This window comes from Bactrocera dorsalis, chromosome 4 (genome assembly GCF_023373825.1).
Source record: "Bactrocera dorsalis isolate Fly_Bdor chromosome 4, ASM2337382v1, whole genome shotgun sequence".
In the NCBI taxonomy this organism is placed as follows: domain Eukaryota; kingdom Metazoa; phylum Arthropoda; class Insecta; order Diptera; family Tephritidae; genus Bactrocera; species Bactrocera dorsalis.
Window position 1 is genome coordinate 71,019,116 of NC_064306.1, and position 19,372 is coordinate 71,038,487.

Sequence of the window (19,372 nt, forward strand, 5' to 3'; positions counted from 1 at the left end):
AAACTAAGTTTTCGGAAGATCCCTGAGCTGCTTTAATAGAAATGTTGCAGTCGATATGTTGTCGGTTTTGTTGCTGTTGTTTTTTGTTTTTTCTTTCATCTGTTTCGTACGAACTTCGGCTCATTTTCAAGTCTTTGGTTATAAAGCGGAATGCAAAGGTCCTTCGCTTCAGAGCCCCATGACGCGGTACAATCATCGTACTTAAGGCGGCCGTGTATTGGCAAAGCTCTGTTCGAATAATGTCGAATTTACCTTCTGGCTGTAAACCATCCAATCTCTACTATATACAACTTCTATATAAAAACTTTGTTTTGTAAAAATTAAATCATTATTTAATTATTTCTACAGTAACTCTATGCACTCTTATTTTGCATTATAAAATTAATTTATTAGTCACTATTTTTTTATTTTAAACACTGTATTATATCTCGATTAATTTCAAAAGTTTTATCGAACAAAGAGTTCGTTGTCATCGACTAAGTGTATCGATATTTATTCTGTATTCCTAATTCATGTGCTGTTTAGCATTAAACCATTTTCAACATTTTAACTCATATAATAACATCTAACAAAAATTAGCTATGAATCAATTTGAGAAAAAAGAAGTTATTCAAGCGGTTCTTATTGCCGACAATAATGTGGAGCAGTTACGACCATTTTCGGATAAAAACTCCACCGTAAGTGAAATTGTGAAAAAAACCAGGTAGCCACGTCGTTAACAAATTTTCTTCTCCTATTTCCAGGCGCTGTTACCTTTAGTCAATGTGTGTCTTCTAGACTACGCATTGGATGCCCTCAATCGCAGTGGCATAGAAGAAGTGTTCGTCTATTCTAGTTTGTACTTGCAAAGCGTCCGAGAGCATATTAAGTAATGTATTTCTATTTTACGATCACTTCCTTATCGCAAATTATCTATTCAATGTTTCAATTTCAGGGAAGGCATTGCATCACTCAGTTCGTGGTCGGTAAATATGACAGTACATGTGATTGGCGGTGAAGGCTGCCGTTGTTTCGGTGATGCTATGCGCGATTTAGACGCTAAAGCGCTTATACGTGGTAACTTCATACTCCTCGGAGCGGATGCAGTAACTAATGCAGATTTGCGACCAATTTTCGAACAACACAAGTGAGTTATAAGAAAAATTAAAATATATGTGTATATAAAAGGAGCTCTTTACAATCACTGCAGGAAAACTGTTAAATATGACAAAGGAGCAGCGGCAACTTTAATTTTCAAAGAGGCTGCAACCTGTAACGTGCGCACTGGCAATGAGGTTATGATTGCGGTCGATCGACAAAATAATCGTCTTCATCATCACCAGCGTTTGCGCTTACATGGCAAAGAATCGCATTTTGAGGTCCCCTTGGAAGTATTTCTACACAATTCAGAAGTGTCACTACTTCATAACCTGATCGATCCACAAATTGCTATTGGCTCCCCATCAATGCTATCCTTGTTCAGTGATAATTTCGACTTTGAAACTCGTGACGATTTCGTTCGTGGCATACTTATTAACGAAGAGATTCTTGATAGCCGTATCTATGTATCATTGCTGCCGCGAGGTCAGTATGCACGCAAAGTGAATAATTGGCTGACATACTGCATGGTCAGCCAAGACGTGATGAATCGTTGGGCGTACCCATTGGTCCCAGATATGGGTATAAATTGTCTTGCTCAGCAATATGTTTACTTAAAAAACAACATTTATAAGAGTCGAAAGTCGACGGTCATAAAAGCGGCGTTAAGAGAAAATGTCGCCGTTCAGGCCGGTAGTCACGTGGAAGCTGGTACTTCCGTGAGTTGCAGCGTTATTGGGAAGAACTGCAAAATTGGGAAGAATTGCGTGCTGGTTAATGCTTTTCTCATGGATGGTGTGCACGTTGCCGATGGCTGTAAATTGGATTGCTGTGTAATTGGGGTTGGTGCTAAAGTCGGTGCTGGATCTGCTCTCACAGAAGGTACCGTTGTGGATGCAAAAAGTGTCATACCCTCTGGAAAGGTGCTCAAAAACGTTATAATAAAGTGTGCGTTAGGCGAAGACGGTAAGTACACATATTTATTTATTAATTTTTTTAAGCAATATTTGTTTTTTTTTGTCAGATGATTTAGTAGAAAAACTGGGTGAACAAGCGTTTATCATAGACGATAAACAGGATACACAATCGACATATGCCTCCGATTCCGAAGATGATGTACCACCCACCACAGCCACTGGTATACCGAAAGTGGCTAAATTGCCACCAATCTGTGATGAGAGCGACTACACATCGAGCAGCGACGAGGATGAGTCACGTGCGGTCACACCACTTGTCGACGACACAAATAGTAAACGTTTTCGTTTTCTTAAATTTCTTCTCAAACTAATACCTCCTCTTGCTCTTGCTATTGCTATCCACTTTGCTTTGCTGCAGTCTTTTTGGCGGAAGTGATGGACTCACTGGCACGCGGATTCCAGGAAAAATCAAACCCAGACTTCCTTATTTTAGAAATTAACTCCTCTCGTTATGCGTACAACATGTCCCTAAAAGAGGTGAATTTCTATGTGGTGAAAGCTATATTCAGTCTTGAGGATATTAAGGAGCCCGCGAATCAAAACGTTCTTGTAGCCATAAACAACATATTAAAACAATTGGGACCTGTTATGTCGAATTATATAAAGACTGAAGATGCTATGTTGGATTGTCTGCGTGCATTGGAAGTAAGTCTTTTAAGTGAATGTCCAAAATTATATACACCCTAACCACATTTCACATTACCAAACAGGACATCTGTGAAGAAAATGAATATGTACGCGCCAAAATCTCGAAAGTAGTACATTACTTGTATGACAAAGATTTCGTGAGTGAAGATGCTATTATCTCTTGGTACGCACAACTCGATGTGGACGAACACCGTACTTTGCGTCAGAGCCTGAAGGAACTCATCGAATGGCTCAACCAATCCAGTGAAGAGGAGGACGACGATGACGACGAAAGTGATTAAAACACATCTGAACTGCTACGAAATCTAATTAAGTTTATTTTTAGTATAAATACATAGAATTCAATAGACAAGAAAGAAAAGAGCGACAAAACAAAGAACAAAAATTGAATTTTAAAAGCAAAAAGTAAAGATTGTCTAATAGTAATTGTTAGAACATTACTGTTAAATTAAATTAATTCATTCATATTTTTTTTTATTGAGTCGTGAAGTCATTAACGATTGCTAGCAGCCCAAAGCATTTATCTGTCAATGGGACCACCACCGGCAGTCGATACGGCTGAATTGCTCATCATTACGCTATTGTTGGCGGCGAGCATGCGCACATGATGCAAATGTATTTGCACATTTTTCTGGAACGTTTCAACATTCACTCCACTCAAGCTGGAACGCACTTCTTCGATGCAGCCCTCGAGCACCTTCGAGACTTCCGCTGAATTGCCATCATTGCCCAAATGTGAGGCGACTAGTAACACGGTTGCTAGGTTCTTAATGAGTGCCAGCACACTCTTGTTCTGCACTGTATTCTGATTGTTACGCTGCACAGCATCCTCTGCGGCTTCGCGGCATTTTTCACGCAAGTATGATGGTGCCAGCATTGCTTGTACTTGCGGATCGCGCGTTAGGTCACCAGCGAATGCCTGCACATCATTTAGATAATCCTGCATGTCGCGATTCATCTTCTCCATTGAAATGACGATCGAGGCATAGCGCCTTTGAAATTCTTCGCTCAGTTGTGGCACTGTCTCATTTGTGTTTTGCGATTCGTCTGATGATGAGTTGGAATTATTGTGTGCGGCAGCCAGTTGTTGCGATGCCTTTAATTCTGCCTCGTTATTCATTTCGCTTAGGCGTTGCAACTTAGAGCGCTTGGAGGCAAGAGCTCGTTTTAAACGCACTAAAGTCTCCAATAGTTTGGCCGGATAGCCGTTGATGTTGTCTCTACCGAGCACTGGATCCTTGAATGGACTCTCGATGACCTCCTGTGCCAAGACTGGATCACTCTTATTCAAATTCATATTCAAAGCGGAGCGTACATTGCGCATACTACGCATGGGCGATGAGCTCACGCCATTGAAGACGCTCATCAGATTAGGTCTGTTGTCTCTGGTGATGCTTTGGAGTGGAAGCATTTCGTGGAAATTTTCCGAAACGATTTCAAAATCTGGAATTGAGTGCGTGCCGAGACCATTCCGGTCGAATGTGATGCGGTAAGTGGATGTCATGGAATCGAAGGCATCCACGGTGCCGCTAAAAATACCATCCTGTGGCACGCGCAGCCGTGCCGTCACTTTGGTGCCGATGGGCAGTGGTAACGGGATCTTGTCTGGCAGATCGCGTATAAAATTCAAATCTTTAACGTCACCCGATTTGCGACTCTGCATGTAACGTATCTTCTGTCGGCGGCGCTCCAGCTCACGTCGTTCCTCGTCGAAAAATGCTTGCGAACAACGTCGAGGCTTACCCATTAAAGAGCGTATTTTACGCCATTCGGCGCGCGTCAGATGGCGAGTGCAAAGATTTGGAAAAGATTCAGACAGACAAACTTGAAAATCATTCTCACCCTCGAACAGTGCTTTGTCAAGGAACGAATAGAACCACTCAAATATGACCCAACGATGAGCTTTGGGTAGTTTCAATAAATTGCGCAAACGTAAGCCGATGCTCTGACCAATCTTTTTATCAGCCGGAATAATGTGTGTCAATGTAGTGGTACTCGTCGCTGGTGCAATCGAAATGCCACTATGGCGTGTGCTTGATTTTGGTGTGGTATTTGCCGATGAACCGGCAGCACTAGAATGTCGCTCACGTGTCGGTGTGGTCATTTCAGCACTCTTTTTCTTCTCATCCGAGCGCATGTAGCGCGAGACGACACCTTTACGTTTTTTTAAAACCTTAGTGGGTGTTTTGTGGGGTGATGCGTTTGCTTTCATTGGCATTTTTCGTGGCGAGAGACTCATGCGGAGCGGTTTGTCATCGTTAATAATGTCGTCATCGAAAAACAACCGATTACGTTTACGTATGCGTGCCGGCATACCGCGTGCATTTAGCATTTGTATGGGTTGTTGTGGCTGCGGCTTTGGTGGCGGTGCCGAGCCAACACGACGCAATCCGAGTGTGGCCAAACTGAACTCAGGCGGTTCGATGTATTCGTCTTCCGAGATTGTGGGACTCGAAGCCTTGCGGGACTTCTTTGACATCGTCTCCGAATCGTCTGACATTTTGAGCTCGATGTTATTCTAAAAAAGAAAAGTTGTTGAACTCAATTAATAAATTGCGATCAGTGTTTCGCATTTGGTAAGTTGCATAATAGATGTTTTAAGAGCATGTAGGTATTTTTTATTGTATCTTAAGCAAACAGAATTACAAGGTATTAGCCAAGCCCACGACACCTTCAACTCAGCACCATCACTAAACAATATTAGAGGTATTCACAGCCCTGAGTTTAGTTCTATATGAGGATTCGATTTCTTTAAATACTCCCTTTAAAATTTGAATGTATTAATGTTGTAGCTGCAGAAAACAACACTGAGTTAATTTGGCAGAAAATCCAGGAAAATTCCGGGTTCATTACGGTTACCTAGATCCGATTTCTGTGAAGATCGTATCGTAATGTAAAATAAGAGTCGGAAAGTGCGTAAAGAATTGAGCATCAGCGGAACTAAATTTACTGCATCTGAAATTCAGATTCTAACGACAGTAAAATTATTGATTTGATTACTGAAGAGCTAAAATCTCGAAGGATTTGTGTATAATTTTTCACTTTGTTTATTTTCGTGCTTTTTACCGGTTCTTCAATGAAAGCTGTCACCAAGTAAAGACACGATGCTGGTTTTTTCGGTATAATTAATTAATACTTTTATTCAGGGACATTTAAAAGTAAGCACAATACAATTTCATTAAATTTAATTTAATTTCTTTAATACATAGTTTTGTTTCATAAATTTTTTCGATAGTAGTAAGTAATGTAATTTTCAATTATGGATATGGAGGAGGCAATCGATTGGATATATACAATCGGTTGGTTCATACGATGCCTACATAACTCCAAAAAAACACGCGGAGATAGGGGATACAATCCATTAAAACATTTAATTTAAATTTATATATGTATAGTATATATAAATATAAGTATATATGCACACGTATGCATTATAATTATTTTAATTGCAAGTGTAGTAGTTTTACAGTTTATTGTTTTAGTTTCTACCGTGTTTTCGTTACCACCACATAAAATTCCTCACATATATGTATGTATGTATGTTTGCAGGTATATGTATATATTTATATATATTCCCTTATTTTTGCAAAATTAACACAGTAAATTCATAGAAATTAATTTTACAAAAGAGCAAAATAAACTTCATTACTATGTATGTACGTTTGTAAATATAATATAATAACAGTTTAACAAATATTAATAACAGCATTTACATATTTATTGTAGTTCATTCTTTTTTACTAATATCGTATTTTTTTTAATTTCGTTTATGTATGTATGCAGTTTAGTTTTATTTATAATTTTTATAATTTTCATAAATTTTGTTAATTGTGATTTAAATACATTTCGCATTTGCACTTGTGTAGTTTCGTGTATATTATAGTTTATATTGATCAGCTGTTTAGTTTAGCGACCAACACGTGTGTAGGTATGTATGTATGTGTGGACATACATTGCAAATGTGCGTACCACCATTAGACCTCTTTATTTCTTGCATAAATACACCTAAAATTGTATGCAACACAAACGTTATATACCCTCCACGCATGGGCGAACAGTGTCCCTCGGATGGGAGTTGAATACAGAGAAACAACAACGACGAAGAAATTCGCAACATAAAATCAAAACGTCAAATTTGATATGAAAATTGATTTTAGAACCAAAAATAAATAAAAACTTACAAAAGCACTTCCGAAGTGCCCTTATTGTATTAAAATAGAGTAAACAGTAACAAAAACAATTAAAATCACTTTTGTAAACAATACACTGTTTTTCTTTTGGAAATCATTACAACTAAATACACTTTATAAGCGCTTTCAGTTTTGCTTGCAGCAAATATAGGAACCGTTAAGCGTATTAAGTTAGACTTTGCCGTACAGTTAGATTAACAAAAAACAAAAACTGATGCTTGAAAATACTGGTCTCTACTCACTGCCTCACGACAAACTGTTCGCCCGTCCGCCCAGCCGTTCGTTCGCATATTAAAAGCCTTTAAATCAAAATCCCTAAATGTTAACTGCCTAGATGCTCGTACAGCTTTGACTGCATCGCTGCCGTCCTTATGTTTTCTATTCCGTCCCAAACCACGCCGCACAACCTACACGTTGAATCGCGTCTCCGAGCCGTCGGCCAACATTAGCGTGACTGTGCGATTGTTGATCCACACCAATTTCGCTAGACGCATCGGATTTAAGCGTGATACATCGGGTATGGGTGCTGTCGAGTAGCCTTTGGTGCAACGTGTTTGCGAATTGCCCAAACCGAACATGCCGGTACTCGTCTGCCAGAAGGATAGCCTGTTCTCGCTGCACGAATAAGAAACAAGGAATTTGCCGTCCGGCGAAAAAGCCAACGAAGTTATGGGGTGTGTGTGCGCTGGTATCATCTGGCACTTGTTTTGACGCAGTTCATAGATTGCCAGATGACCGTTGTGTGCGCCGACGGCAATACGTCGCGTTTGCCCACAATGTGATATTTGATTGAATTTGCAAATCGATGGACATACCTCGGCTAGGCCGCGCGCCTTCAACTCATTATTGTCCACACAGTGCAGGGTAATGTCCATCACCTCTACAAGCAAGCTGGCTATTTCTGCTTGCATTTTATCAATGAGCATTTCAACGCACAATAGTATTTCCGCCTTGGCTTTATAAAGCACTGACTGGGTGAGTGGTTGGTTAATGGATTGTGCATTCTGTTGCATAGTGTTGTAGCGTGCGACCTCGCGCGCCATGGTCGTTATGAAGGCGGCGGGCCTTGCGGTCGCAATCAGACGAAGCGCATGTCGCGCGGTACGACACGCATCCGCCTGTGGTGTCAATGGTAGTTTGTAGTTTAGATTAGGTACCGATTTGCCGGCACACGCGATTTCCAACAGACCGAGCAGCACTTTGCTTACATCTAAATATGGTTCCCATACTGTGAAACCGCGTCCAAGCAAATCAATTGCTGCACGTCGAAGTGGGGTGTACTTTGGTAGTTTTTGTGAAGGTGGTGCGTAAAGCAAATGAGCTAAAGCCATAGACGTTAATCGGGCCAAGTTATTGGCTATGCCAAAACCTTCAGCTACCGAAGATTTTCGTCTTTCCGCAGTTGCACGCTGTGGTGAATCTTGTGAAATGTCCTGTCCGAATTCGGCGCCGATTACCCCCAACAGTATGACAGCCGTTGTCTGCTTGCGTTTCAATTCAGACAAACTGGACGGCTTGCGTATGATTTCTTCTTCCTCCTCCTCATAGTCTTCGTCCTGATTGTCAACTGTGCCGGTATGTCCATTCGTACCATTGCCACTGTTGCCCTGGGCCGCCGCCAACACCTGTGCCTGTGCGATGGGTTCGGTGTGCGTGTAGAGCGGTAAGTACTGTGCCCAACTATCCACCAGCTGCTTGCGCCCCTTCTTACCCATGCGCGTCAATTCGCCAAGTAGAATCTGTTGGGCCGCCTCGCGTATCTCAATGCAATGATGTTGCCAACGCTTGGCCATAGCCTCAACTTGTGGCCGTTTGAATTTTCGTGGCTCTAATGCCTCGATCTTGTCGGGCAATAGGAAGCAATGGTGTGTGGACAATAAACTCCAGCCCTGTTTGATTTGCGATGTGTGATGTGCTATGAGCTCTTCACGCTCCTCTTCGTTACTCAGTGTAGATTCGGTACGTTGGGCCAATCGCTGCAATTTCTTGCTCTTTTCGCTATCGGGAAGAAAAGATGCGGCGTTCATTGACATCAAAGTATTGGACATGGCCACCAGTGCCAATATGTGGTTTGACGTCAACGTCGTGCTCAACTCCCAATGTAAACGTGATGTAAAGACAGCAGTTAACTGCTCTTGGCGGAGTAATTCAGGCGGAATATCGCGTTTCTTCGAGCTACTAGGCGTGGGTGGTATATTGTCGGGTATTTGGTAATTATTCTGCCACGTGGGCAATAGCAGCGACATGTAACCAGCCTTGGAGAGCACGCCAAATGAGACTGGCACAATCGGACGTAGCAGACCCAACTGTGATTCACACACTTTATCCAAATGTGGATCGAGCCCCCATGAGTGTAAAAGTGATAGCAACAACTGCCCCACTTCCATCACATGTGTCACCTCCATTTTCGAAGCTATTTTGCTACGCAAGTCATCAGGCTGATCTTGCGTCTCCACGACTTTTTGAAAACTTTCGACTTTAGCTTGCACCTTCTTTTCCATCGCCTCCGTTTTCTCTTTGAATTTCTGCACTAGGCCGTGTTTATCCTTATCTTTCAATATTTTCTCCATATCGCCAGCTTTGTTTTTCACCTTCCCAAAGAAATCACTAATTTTTTTGGATGCATCTAGGTGCACTGCCTTATCTTTCGGATTGCTTAGAACCACACCCAGCGCCTCTAGAGCAGCTGGTGTCATTTGTGCATACTCTTCGCTATGCAATTCAAATATTAGTCCTTCTATGTCGAAAAATAGTATATGACTTTCCGCATCTTTAGGATTGGTGCGTAAACCTTGAATCACAAGCGGATTGCTGCGGTGCTTCATTAGGAAATCGAAGTTACCTTGGTTGTGGCCCTGTAGTTGCTGCAACTGATGTATGCCGCGTTGAGTTGCATGCCGTATGGCGTTCATGTTCCGGGACTTTATGCCACGGAAAAAGTGTACAGCCGGATTGGCCATTCCCATTTCCGAAGTGGCCGCGGCTGCACCACTGTGTCCGCCACTACCATCTTCGGCAGACTGTTCGTCGCACGCCAGTAGCACCTCTTCAGCCAGCATACCATGTAGCACGCGATCCAAGTGTCCCGTTTCCATTTGCCACACATACACAGAGCCGTCTGAGCAACCAACGATGAGAAAATCGTCCTGTGGACGCCATTTTATGGATATTACTGGAAACAGATGACGACTCGCAAGTGTAACACATTTGCGTTCCTGTAAGCTTAATAGCGTAACCGAGTGATCTGATGCAACTGAGCAGATGCATTTCAATATGCGGTTACTACAAGTCTCTGGAGGCACCAGCAGTTGTGTGATCTCGCCAGCATGCACGCAGAAGCGGTGTAACAAACTGCCACTATACAAGTCCCACAAACAAACGGCGAAATCGACTCCACCTGATAGTAAATGAGACTTCTCGTAGCGTGGATGCACCAGTGAAGGGCACAATAGGCAGTTGACACGCCCGCGATGGCCGTAAAGAATTTGATGCGACGGCCAATCGCTAAAGTTTTGCTTGATGCCTATTAACAGCTGCATCATAACAGTTTGGGTGGCAGGCACGATAACAATGGTGCCATCTTCACGTCCAATTACCAACCGACTTTGCTGCGGTAGGTAAATGCTTGAGGTTAGTTTTACCGGCGTTTCAGTGATACGCGATAGTTGATCGAGTATACCAACGGGCGGTGGATCCATAATAGACCAGGCCTCTACTAGCGAAGTACAGACAGTAGGCTTAAGCACTCTTGGTGGCATTTGTTTCGCTTGCAATATGCAGATGTTATCCAGTGGCACCTCCGGAACAGTCCATACGGAGATATAGCCTTCGGAATCTCCACGTAACAAATAGTGTTGCATCTTGCCCTCCTCGCGTTGATATCGCAGCAACTTCATTGCGGGTGGACACGACAGTACTTTATCGCCTGGTTGCTGTAATACATAATACAAATAGGGTGCATCACGTACCACTGATTTGGCATGGAACTCTTTGTTGTCTGGTATACAATTGGCAGGCAGCTTGTAAATATAGCCTTTGCCCTCGTCAGTCCACAGTATGACGCGATCGGAAGTGATGAAATCACCACCTTGCCAACGTTCGCGTGTCGGTGCGATCACCGAACAGAGTACTGTAAAATCTCCCGCATCATATATTTGCCAGTACTTGGTGCAAACGATTAGCACTGTGCGTTGATTTTGTGCACAACAATTCATGGTTATGGCATTCAAGCAACGAATTTCCTTCGATTCATTTTCATAGATTGGTTCAGCGTGTTTATTCTCGTTACCAATTAGCGTCCAAACTTTCACGGTACCTGTAGTAGTGATTGCCAAAGCGACATCGTCTTTGCGTTTCATGGGGCGCAAAACGTGTAGGGCCGAAATCCAGTCCGGCTTTACTTTCGAACTGAGCTGATAAATGATTTCCAAACTAAATGGGTCCATTACGATTATCTCTGGGTAATAGCCAATGCAAAAAAGGCGCACGTCTTCGCTGTTGGCTGGATGATAGCTTTGAATTTGTGTGTGCACCTGTGGCAACTTCACCGATTCCATACATTTGCCATCGATTAGATCCCATGTGCACATTTCTCCATTTTCCGAAGAGCTCACGAGAAAATTGTTTTCAGGCAGTATGGATGCACGTACCAGGCACAAAACTGGTGCCGAGTGTCCAACCAGTAGACAGCGTGGTGACATTTTCATAGTCAACGGGTCAACTTGCCACAAACAGATCTGACCATCGTAGCAACCAGTGACGAGTGTTGATTGATCATCGGATAGAAATACGCTGGACACGCAGTGGGTTGGTGCCGAAGGGCCCCAAAGCACCACCGGCACCACCAAATTTGTGCTAACCATGTTGTAGTAGCGATAATACTGTGAAAAAATCGAAACATTATAGCAATGTTTGAAATTAACCTAACGTAATGTTCTGGCATGGACGACGATAGATGCAGTTGCAAGTGCTTTCTTTTATTTTTTTAGTTTTTAGTATTGTAAAAAGTAATTAAATATTTGAAAATGTTTTCTCCCGATATTTTTTACCAACTATCAAACGATAATATATTTTTAACGCATAAATATTGATATCCAAACTTTCTTAGAGTATGGTTTACTGTATAGGCAACGCAAGCTTTAATTTTTTTCAGCACTTCAAGCAGTTGGTCTTATTTTTAGCATCGATTACTACCTCTTCACTCGTGATGCGTCAGTAAATGTGTTGGTACGAGTAAGTACAATTCCGCACACCACACACCACAAATCACATTTACCTTCGTCTTAACCATTACATTTTTTTTTTCAATTTATCTTTTTGAAGGTACAATTAAATTTCCAGCACGACGCAAACACATTTCGCTGGGTTTCAAGAAATCTGATAAGTGATAAGAGCTCCAAAGCTGCCACCGTACACATTCGCAATTGATAAGCAAAGGCCGATAAAAAGTGTAAACATATGTGTTACTGGGTTCTTCTACGTGCACGAAAGGTATACCCATATACCATGTGCAAGCGATATACCAATGACCATTGGCTATATACGTTTGAACTGAATGGATGGTAAGGAAAACTTTCACTTTACAATAAATTGTTTACAAATCTGATATTAATATAGACTAATTGGAGAAGATTGGGGGAAAAAACGAGATTGATTGACATATTTAAGCCTACCCAAATACTGTAAATAAAACATAATTAATGAGTGATTACTTCAGAACATTAAACATGATTAGATAGCAGTTTTGTTTTAGAACTGGAAATAAAAACAGTAATACTATGTTCCTTGATAGAAGTAACAAATGTATAGAAAGCCTACGGGGCTTAAATTTTGAATAAGATATACGAACAGTTTTTCGCCAATAATTTACGAGTTACATAACTGCAGAGTAAGCAAACTAATGCCAGTAACTCGTTGGATTTCTGAAATGTCAAGTGTAGAGTATACAGTTGAAAACTAACCGATAAAACAATGGCTTGAATATTACGAAATTTATCATATCAAAAGGACGTATTGCCTTAATATTTTTAGGAAGCATTTAGTAATTCACAACTTATGAAGGTGAAATACTTGTAGTCTATTTTTCGTTAATAGCGAAAATGTGTAAAGTGCCACTTTCAATATTGCAGTATCATTAGTGCAAGTAAGTTGTTAAAACTGTTTAATTTTATGAAGAAATGATGGCTTCTTGCAATTTTTGTTTTAAACATACTGACACTGAGCCATTTTAAATAATTTGTTTATTTAATTGAATAACGTCAAATTAGTAGCCTTAAACGAATATGTGAACGTACGTCATGTATTAAACATATGCGAAAGCACGAGTTACATTAATTAAACTTGCCGCGGGAGCAAGTAAACGCGGCAGTGGCGCCCGGAGTTGAAACCATCTTTTAGCTCTCTTCATTGCCAGATGTTTTCCCATTGTACACTAGTTTACCTAGTATATGTACACAGAAAACACACAAATTTACGGGTATGTGGCGAAATGTGTTTGATCGTAATGGTTGCACACTCCCAAAGTAAATTAATTTCTTGTGCTAACATCGCAATTGTCCGCTTCTACTACTATGCCTCCTTTCGTCGCCTCCGCGGCTGTGCGTGTCTCCCAATGTCTATCACCCTCTTCCTTGTGCTCCCTCGTCGCTCCTCCTCGTCTAGACACACAAACAGCAGCGCAGCGACAGCGCCAGTTGCAGCAGTTATGGAACTTCAATGTCGCGCAGTATGCTCCGCTCCTCCTTCTCCACGTTCAGCGTTTGTTTGCTTTCATGCACTCCTCAACTTCCTTTATTGCTTAATACACTCATTTACGTTCTTTATTATTACGACCTCACGCAATTAAACTAATTATTTTTGCAAAATATTCCGAAAAATTCCTTTTCTATCACTTTTTTATTGTCTCTTGACTCGAGAAAGAAATGAAAATATCGACCGAGCAGAAAAATTATCGATTGACTTCTGTGCAAAATGTCAAAACTGACAACGAATATAAAGCAAAGCATAAATTGTTACGTTTTACTTACAACGTAAGTTGCCAAGCTTTGTTTAATAAGCTAATAACGTATCTGCTAAATAAAGTTTTTATATTATAATCATTTTCAATTTAAGTAATTCAAACTGGCATTTTCAGTTAGAAAAAGCGCTCTATAAAATGTACTTATCTTCACACACCAATAATTAGTTGAAACAACCAAAATATATAAGTACATATGCATGTAAAAGGACGCAGTGGACTGTGCCATTAAACAAACATCAATATTCAAAATCATGTACATACATACATATCTACCTATATAAAACATTTTATAACTTTATTTTTATATTATTTTGAATATTGATATACATATATATATTATACGTATCACACAACTATGATATATATTATATATACAAATCCGAAGTAAATACATTGACAATTAATTGCCAAAATATAACTCAATGCAACATACATAGATTCCATGTGGATACATTTTGCTTTAAATATATTTTTCAAAAACATAATATAATCACTTTATACCTCCCCTCTTTCTTTCTGAGACCGACGCATTAAGTTCGTTCTTCTTTCTTTTAATAATGTTAATGGGATGAAAGTAAAAGCTGGTTCTGAGTTTGTAGTAATCATTACCCAATACGAATTGTTTTTGAGAATACTCTTTTAATACTGACAAACAAATCAATGAGATGAGCTAAGAATGGGTCAATTGTAAGACCGTGATAGATTGACTAAGATGTTATTTTGGTAACATAAAATATGTAAGGCTGAAGAGACAGTCGTCGAAGTTTAGAAATATGGGTCCGATTATAGTGCATAAGCGCGACTGTGTTTGGAACGTTCAGATTCGTATCGTGCAGAATGTAGCAAGTATTCACGAAAAATATACAGTTGTATTCGTATGTGAATCTTCTTAAAACTATAGCCAATACTGAGTGCATTATAACAAAACAAAGTATATGGGTGTTATACATAAATCGAAATAGTTAGTAGAATCAATTCCAGGTAACGTAGATGTATTAAGTGATTGGTTTCAATCTAAAGTATACCACCGCATTGAGTTTATATTCAAGTCAAATGTATGAACCATTGCTACTGTGTCTGCACATTACACGCACGACTATCCGTCCAGTCCGCATACTGTTCCAATCGAGCATTGCTCCACAATATTTAAAGGCATAGTTATTATTACTGTTTGCCAACAACTTTTTCTATACGTCCTTACAAATCCTTACAATTACCGATTTTCCTTATCTCTATGATGGTAATTCGAAAATCCAAACGTTCCCCATGCTTTTATAACATCTATCTTAAGAAGGCGTTAAACAAGTTTTCAAAATAAAAAAGGATTCACTTACCTTTTATTCGGAATTGATTTTTAACTATTTATCTTAAACTTGTTGCTTTGCACGAAACTTTAAACAAATTTCAAATAATCTTACTATTTTATTGAATTTCATAGTTTGAAAAAGAATTAATCGCCACCATTGACATTTCTATTTTTCATTTGGGTACATTCAATGCGTACCCACAGATATGCATTTAAATATAAACTTTGGATGCAGTATATATTTTGATTATTTTGCATAAAAGTGAAATATATGTAAATTTATACATTTTTAGGCTTATTGAATTTATTTGAACCTATTTTAATAAATTGCACTATTTTACTAATAAAATATTTAAAATATTGCAGAAGTATTGAAGAATATTTAATTGTGAGTAGGAAATAAATCAACCCTGTTCGTCGTCCACTGAACACACGCGAATGGTTATCAGATGTTCCGGTTGTTTACATCTAAGTTGTCATATTTGCGGTTTTGCGGTGTGGCAATTTTCTTTATTTACAAAAACATTAATTAGATTAGTGTAGATAATTCAAAAAAATACATTTATAAACCATAAGATGTATAAGAAAATATGTTACTGGAAGATAGGAGTAATATTTGTATATCTTATTATCACACATGGAACTCTAGAAACTCAAGGTGTTAAGTTTTATTCAAAGGAGCGCATATTGGAGCTAAGGTTGTTTCTAAACATTGACTAGTGCATATAAAAATTAAAATCACATTTTTTTCTCTTAGAGAAAAGGTACGAGGAATGTTCCAACATGCTTATGATGGTTATTTACAATATGCTTCTGACTACGATGAGCTACGACCGTTAACTTGTGACGGCATTGACACTTGGGGTAGCTACTCATTAACACTTATCGATGCATTGGATACACTCGCAACAATGGGCAATTATACAGAATTCCGACGAGTTGTTAAAATTCTAGAAACTGTAGATTTTGACAAAGACCTAAATGTTTCAGTTTTTGAAACAAACATACGAATTGTGGGTGGATTGCTTTCAGCGCATATATTATCAAAACGCGCTGGTGTGCCCTTGGAAGAAGGTTGGCCCTGCCAAGGTCCATTACTACGAATGGCAGAGGACGTTGCGCGTCGACTACTGCCCGCATTTGATACTGCGACTGGCATGCCATACGGCACTGTGAATTTGCGTTACGGCGTGCCGAAAGGGGAGACTCCAGTTACATGTACAGCTGGCGTAGGCACATTTCTGATTGAATTTGGAGCACTGAGCCGTCTTACAGACAATTCAATTTATGAAGATGTCGCGCTCAATGCAATCCACTCACTGTGGGAACGACGCTCAGCGATCGGACTTTTTGGCAACCACATTGACGTGCAAACAGGACGATGGACAGCACTTGACTCCGGAATAGGTGCAGGAGTAGACTCATTCTTTGAGTACTTAGTAAAGGGTTCCATTATGCTTAATAGACCCGAGTTGATGGAAATGTTTCACGAAGCACGGGAGCACATAGACAAGTATCTCAAAAAAGAAGACTGGTATGTTTGGGCCAATATGAATAAAGGCCAAATTACTTTACCTGTTTTTCAATCACTTGAAGCTTTCTGGCCAGGCATCCTAAGCATGTTTGGCGATATAGGACCAGCAATGCGCACACTAGTAAAATATAGCACAGTGTGGCGCAAATACGGATTTTTACCAGAATTCTATAACATTCCATTGGGAGAGGCTTCGCCAAATAGAGAGGTTTATCCTCTGAGACCAGAATTGATCGAGTCAGTGATGTATTTATATCGTGCAACGAAAAATCAATTTCTTTTGGAACTGGGTGACGACATAATACAGACAATTGAGTTCAGCGCCAAAACACGTTGTGGATACGCCACGGTGAGTATGCTTCTTATATGTAGAGTAAAATATGTTATTAAGGGATGCTTATATGTCCTAAAAAATAGATTCGAAATGTCGTTACACACGAGAAAGAGAATAGAATGGAATCTTTCTACCTCGCAGAAACCACAAAATACCTCTACCTTCTTTTCGATGAGAATAATTTTCTTCACAACGACGGTGCTGTGGGTGATCGCCTGCAAACTCCATATGGAGACTGTACTGTAAATGCAGGTTCCTATATATTTAACACTGAAGCTCATCCTATCGACATGTCTGCGTTGTACTGCTGCCATGACATACACGATGACATTTTCGACAATCTAGATCATCGTATATTTAGTGACGCAAATATGCTAAAAACTGAGCGTGAGCGAATAATAGTGGAGCGAGAGATTAATGAGGCATTCACTTGTGGTGAACAGACGTCATTCATAAAAGAAATAAAACAACAAATCGCTAACACACCCACTACAGAAGGCAAAATGAAGGCTGTATCCACCGCACCGGTGGATATAGATGTGTTCGATGAATTTGATAACCCTGCTGGTGAGAGGCTGGTGGAGAATTTCGAGCGTATCAAGAATGCACGTAAAGTAAAACAAGAACCCGTCGGCACTGCTGAAGCTGTTGAAGAAGATCAAACTATATCAGTCAATCATCTGACTGTCACAGATTTGGACGAATTCTTTGCCATGAATCGCGAAGATTTCCTACATCCCGAACTCGCGCTGCACTACGTGCACGGCTTTATGCGGAACTTTACACTGGACGCACGATTTATATCGGGGCTTCAGCTCTTGCACAAAAATGTAACGGCTGTGTTGGGCGCAGTGGTGCAAAAAGAGTATGAGAGTCGAACGCGCACACTGTGGGAACTCTACGATTTGCAACAACAATATTTAGCAAACATCGATTTAATTGCACGTCTGGATATACTAGCCTTCCGTGATACCGATTTCGAGCTGCTTGATCGTGTGCTTACTGCGCTGAATCTCAGCGCCACTGATGAACTAGAACTAACTGATGATAGCGAAAATGCTTCGTTGCACGTTATGCTACGCCAAATGACCCTACTGCATGCCGACTACCAACAAGCACTGGTCAATACGACTGCCATGCAAGAGTTCCTATTGAAAATACTGATTAATGGCACCGCCGATAAGAAACGCACCTTCACGCCTTTGCTGAATATAACCGAGATACTCGCGTTATTCGAAGAAGACGACGCCAAGCCAAGCTACGCACCACAACCGCTCTTTGCACACGTGCGCAGAATAGTTGAGTTCAAGAAACGCATAATGGAAACCTTTGACCGCCTACAAGCGCTAATGACCGAAGATGGTCTTACCAAAAAGCCAAAGGCCGTCCTCACTGATGAAGCGAGCTCTACAGCTAAACCGCCCAAGGAGGGCCAAACCCCTGGTGCAACAAAGGAACAAAACAAAGTTGCTAAGCAAAGTGAAGAGAACAGCGGCGGCGGCGAATCTGTGTGGTCGCAGTTGGTGCACACGATTTTGCGTAAAACCATTAACCAGCGCCACCAATTCGATGAGGCGCTGCTGCACGAGAAGGTGCGTACCTCGCTGCAAAGCTACCCAAAACTGAAAAGGCTAAATGCAACGGCAAAGGCGAAAACGCGGCGCGGCTATGAAGTTTTCACCTGTGACAGCCCAAATTTTGTTGATAAGTTCGCCTACCGCGAACACTATCCATAGCACTGCTGCGGCTCCGGCATTGTTATCAGCTTAACGATGAATTTTGTATTATAGTAGTTATGTAGCCTGAAGACTTGCAACGAAATTTAAGCTAATCTGTATGGAGGTGCTGCAACGCCTAAATGTAACGCTTGCTTTAAGATTCATTGTGGCACTCGCTCCTCAATGTGTAATATTGTAGTTAAAGAGTAGTTATTGACTTAACGTTATTCCTAAAGTATAGGGTGATTTTTTAAGAGCTTGATAACTTTTTTTAAAAAAAAAACGCATAAAATTTGCAAAATCTCATCGGTTCTTTATTTGAAACGTTAGATTGGTTCATGACATTTACTTTTTGAAGATAATTTCATTTAAATGTTGACCGCGGCTGCGTCTTAGGTGGTCCATTCGGAAAGTCCAATTTTGGGCAACTTTTTCGAGCATTTCGGCCGGAATAGCCCGAATTTCTTCGGAAATGTTGTCTTCCAAAGCTGGAATAGTTGCTGGCTTATTTCTGTAGACTTTAGACTTGACGTAGCCCCACAAAAAATAGTCTAAAGGCGTTAAATCGCA

The 19,372-nt window shown here is 40.5% G+C and overlaps 4 protein-coding genes across 6 annotated transcripts; 2 read left to right on the top strand and 2 right to left on the bottom strand.

Annotated features, from left to right (window-relative positions):
• Positions 1 to 499: 499 nt before the first annotated feature.
• Positions 500 to 3,163, top strand: LOC105223019 (translation initiation factor eIF-2B subunit epsilon). Its single transcript, XM_011200609.4, has 7 exons — positions 500 to 677; positions 744 to 868; positions 935 to 1,126; positions 1,190 to 2,043; positions 2,102 to 2,326; positions 2,413 to 2,699; positions 2,765 to 3,163. The coding sequence occupies exons 1-7, from the start codon at positions 582 to 584 to the stop codon at positions 2,981 to 2,983; spliced, it is 1,998 nt and encodes a 665-aa protein (XP_011198911.2). The 5' UTR covers positions 500 to 581; the 3' UTR covers positions 2,984 to 3,163.
• On the bottom strand, positions 2,997 to 15,404 carry LOC105223022 (protein lin-9 homolog). 3 transcript variants are annotated; one of them, XM_011200612.4, is made up of 3 exons: positions 15,245 to 15,400; positions 15,128 to 15,195; positions 2,997 to 5,220 (listed from the first exon to the last, which is right to left on the bottom strand). In XM_011200612.4, the coding sequence occupies exon 3, from the start codon at positions 5,200 to 5,202 to the stop codon at positions 3,223 to 3,225; it is 1,980 nt and encodes a 659-aa protein (XP_011198914.1). In that variant the 5' UTR covers positions 5,203 to 5,220; positions 15,128 to 15,195; positions 15,245 to 15,400; the 3' UTR covers positions 2,997 to 3,222. The 3 variants fall into 3 exon arrangements, with proteins under 3 accessions (XP_011198914.1, XP_029404861.1, XP_011198913.1); XM_029549001.2 differs by having other exon boundaries at positions 15,128 to 15,191; positions 15,245 to 15,395; XM_011200611.4 differs by lacking the exon at positions 15,128 to 15,195 and having other exon boundaries at positions 15,245 to 15,404.
• On the bottom strand, positions 5,813 to 13,871 carry LOC105223020 (WD repeat-containing protein 7). The gene is made up of 2 exons (XM_011200610.4): positions 13,437 to 13,871; positions 5,813 to 11,772 (listed from the first exon to the last, which is right to left on the bottom strand). The coding sequence occupies exon 2, from the start codon at positions 11,752 to 11,754 to the stop codon at positions 7,300 to 7,302; it is 4,455 nt and encodes a 1,484-aa protein (XP_011198912.2). The 5' UTR covers positions 11,755 to 11,772; positions 13,437 to 13,871; the 3' UTR covers positions 5,813 to 7,299.
• Positions 15,405 to 15,664: 260 nt separating the features above from the next.
• On the top strand, positions 15,665 to 19,040 carry LOC105223018 (ER degradation-enhancing alpha-mannosidase-like protein 2). Its single transcript, XM_011200608.4, has 3 exons — positions 15,665 to 15,914; positions 15,974 to 17,099; positions 17,168 to 19,040. The coding sequence occupies exons 1-3, from the start codon at positions 15,793 to 15,795 to the stop codon at positions 18,818 to 18,820; spliced, it is 2,901 nt and encodes a 966-aa protein (XP_011198910.2). The 5' UTR covers positions 15,665 to 15,792; the 3' UTR covers positions 18,821 to 19,040.
• Positions 19,041 to 19,372: the final 332 nt, after the last annotated feature.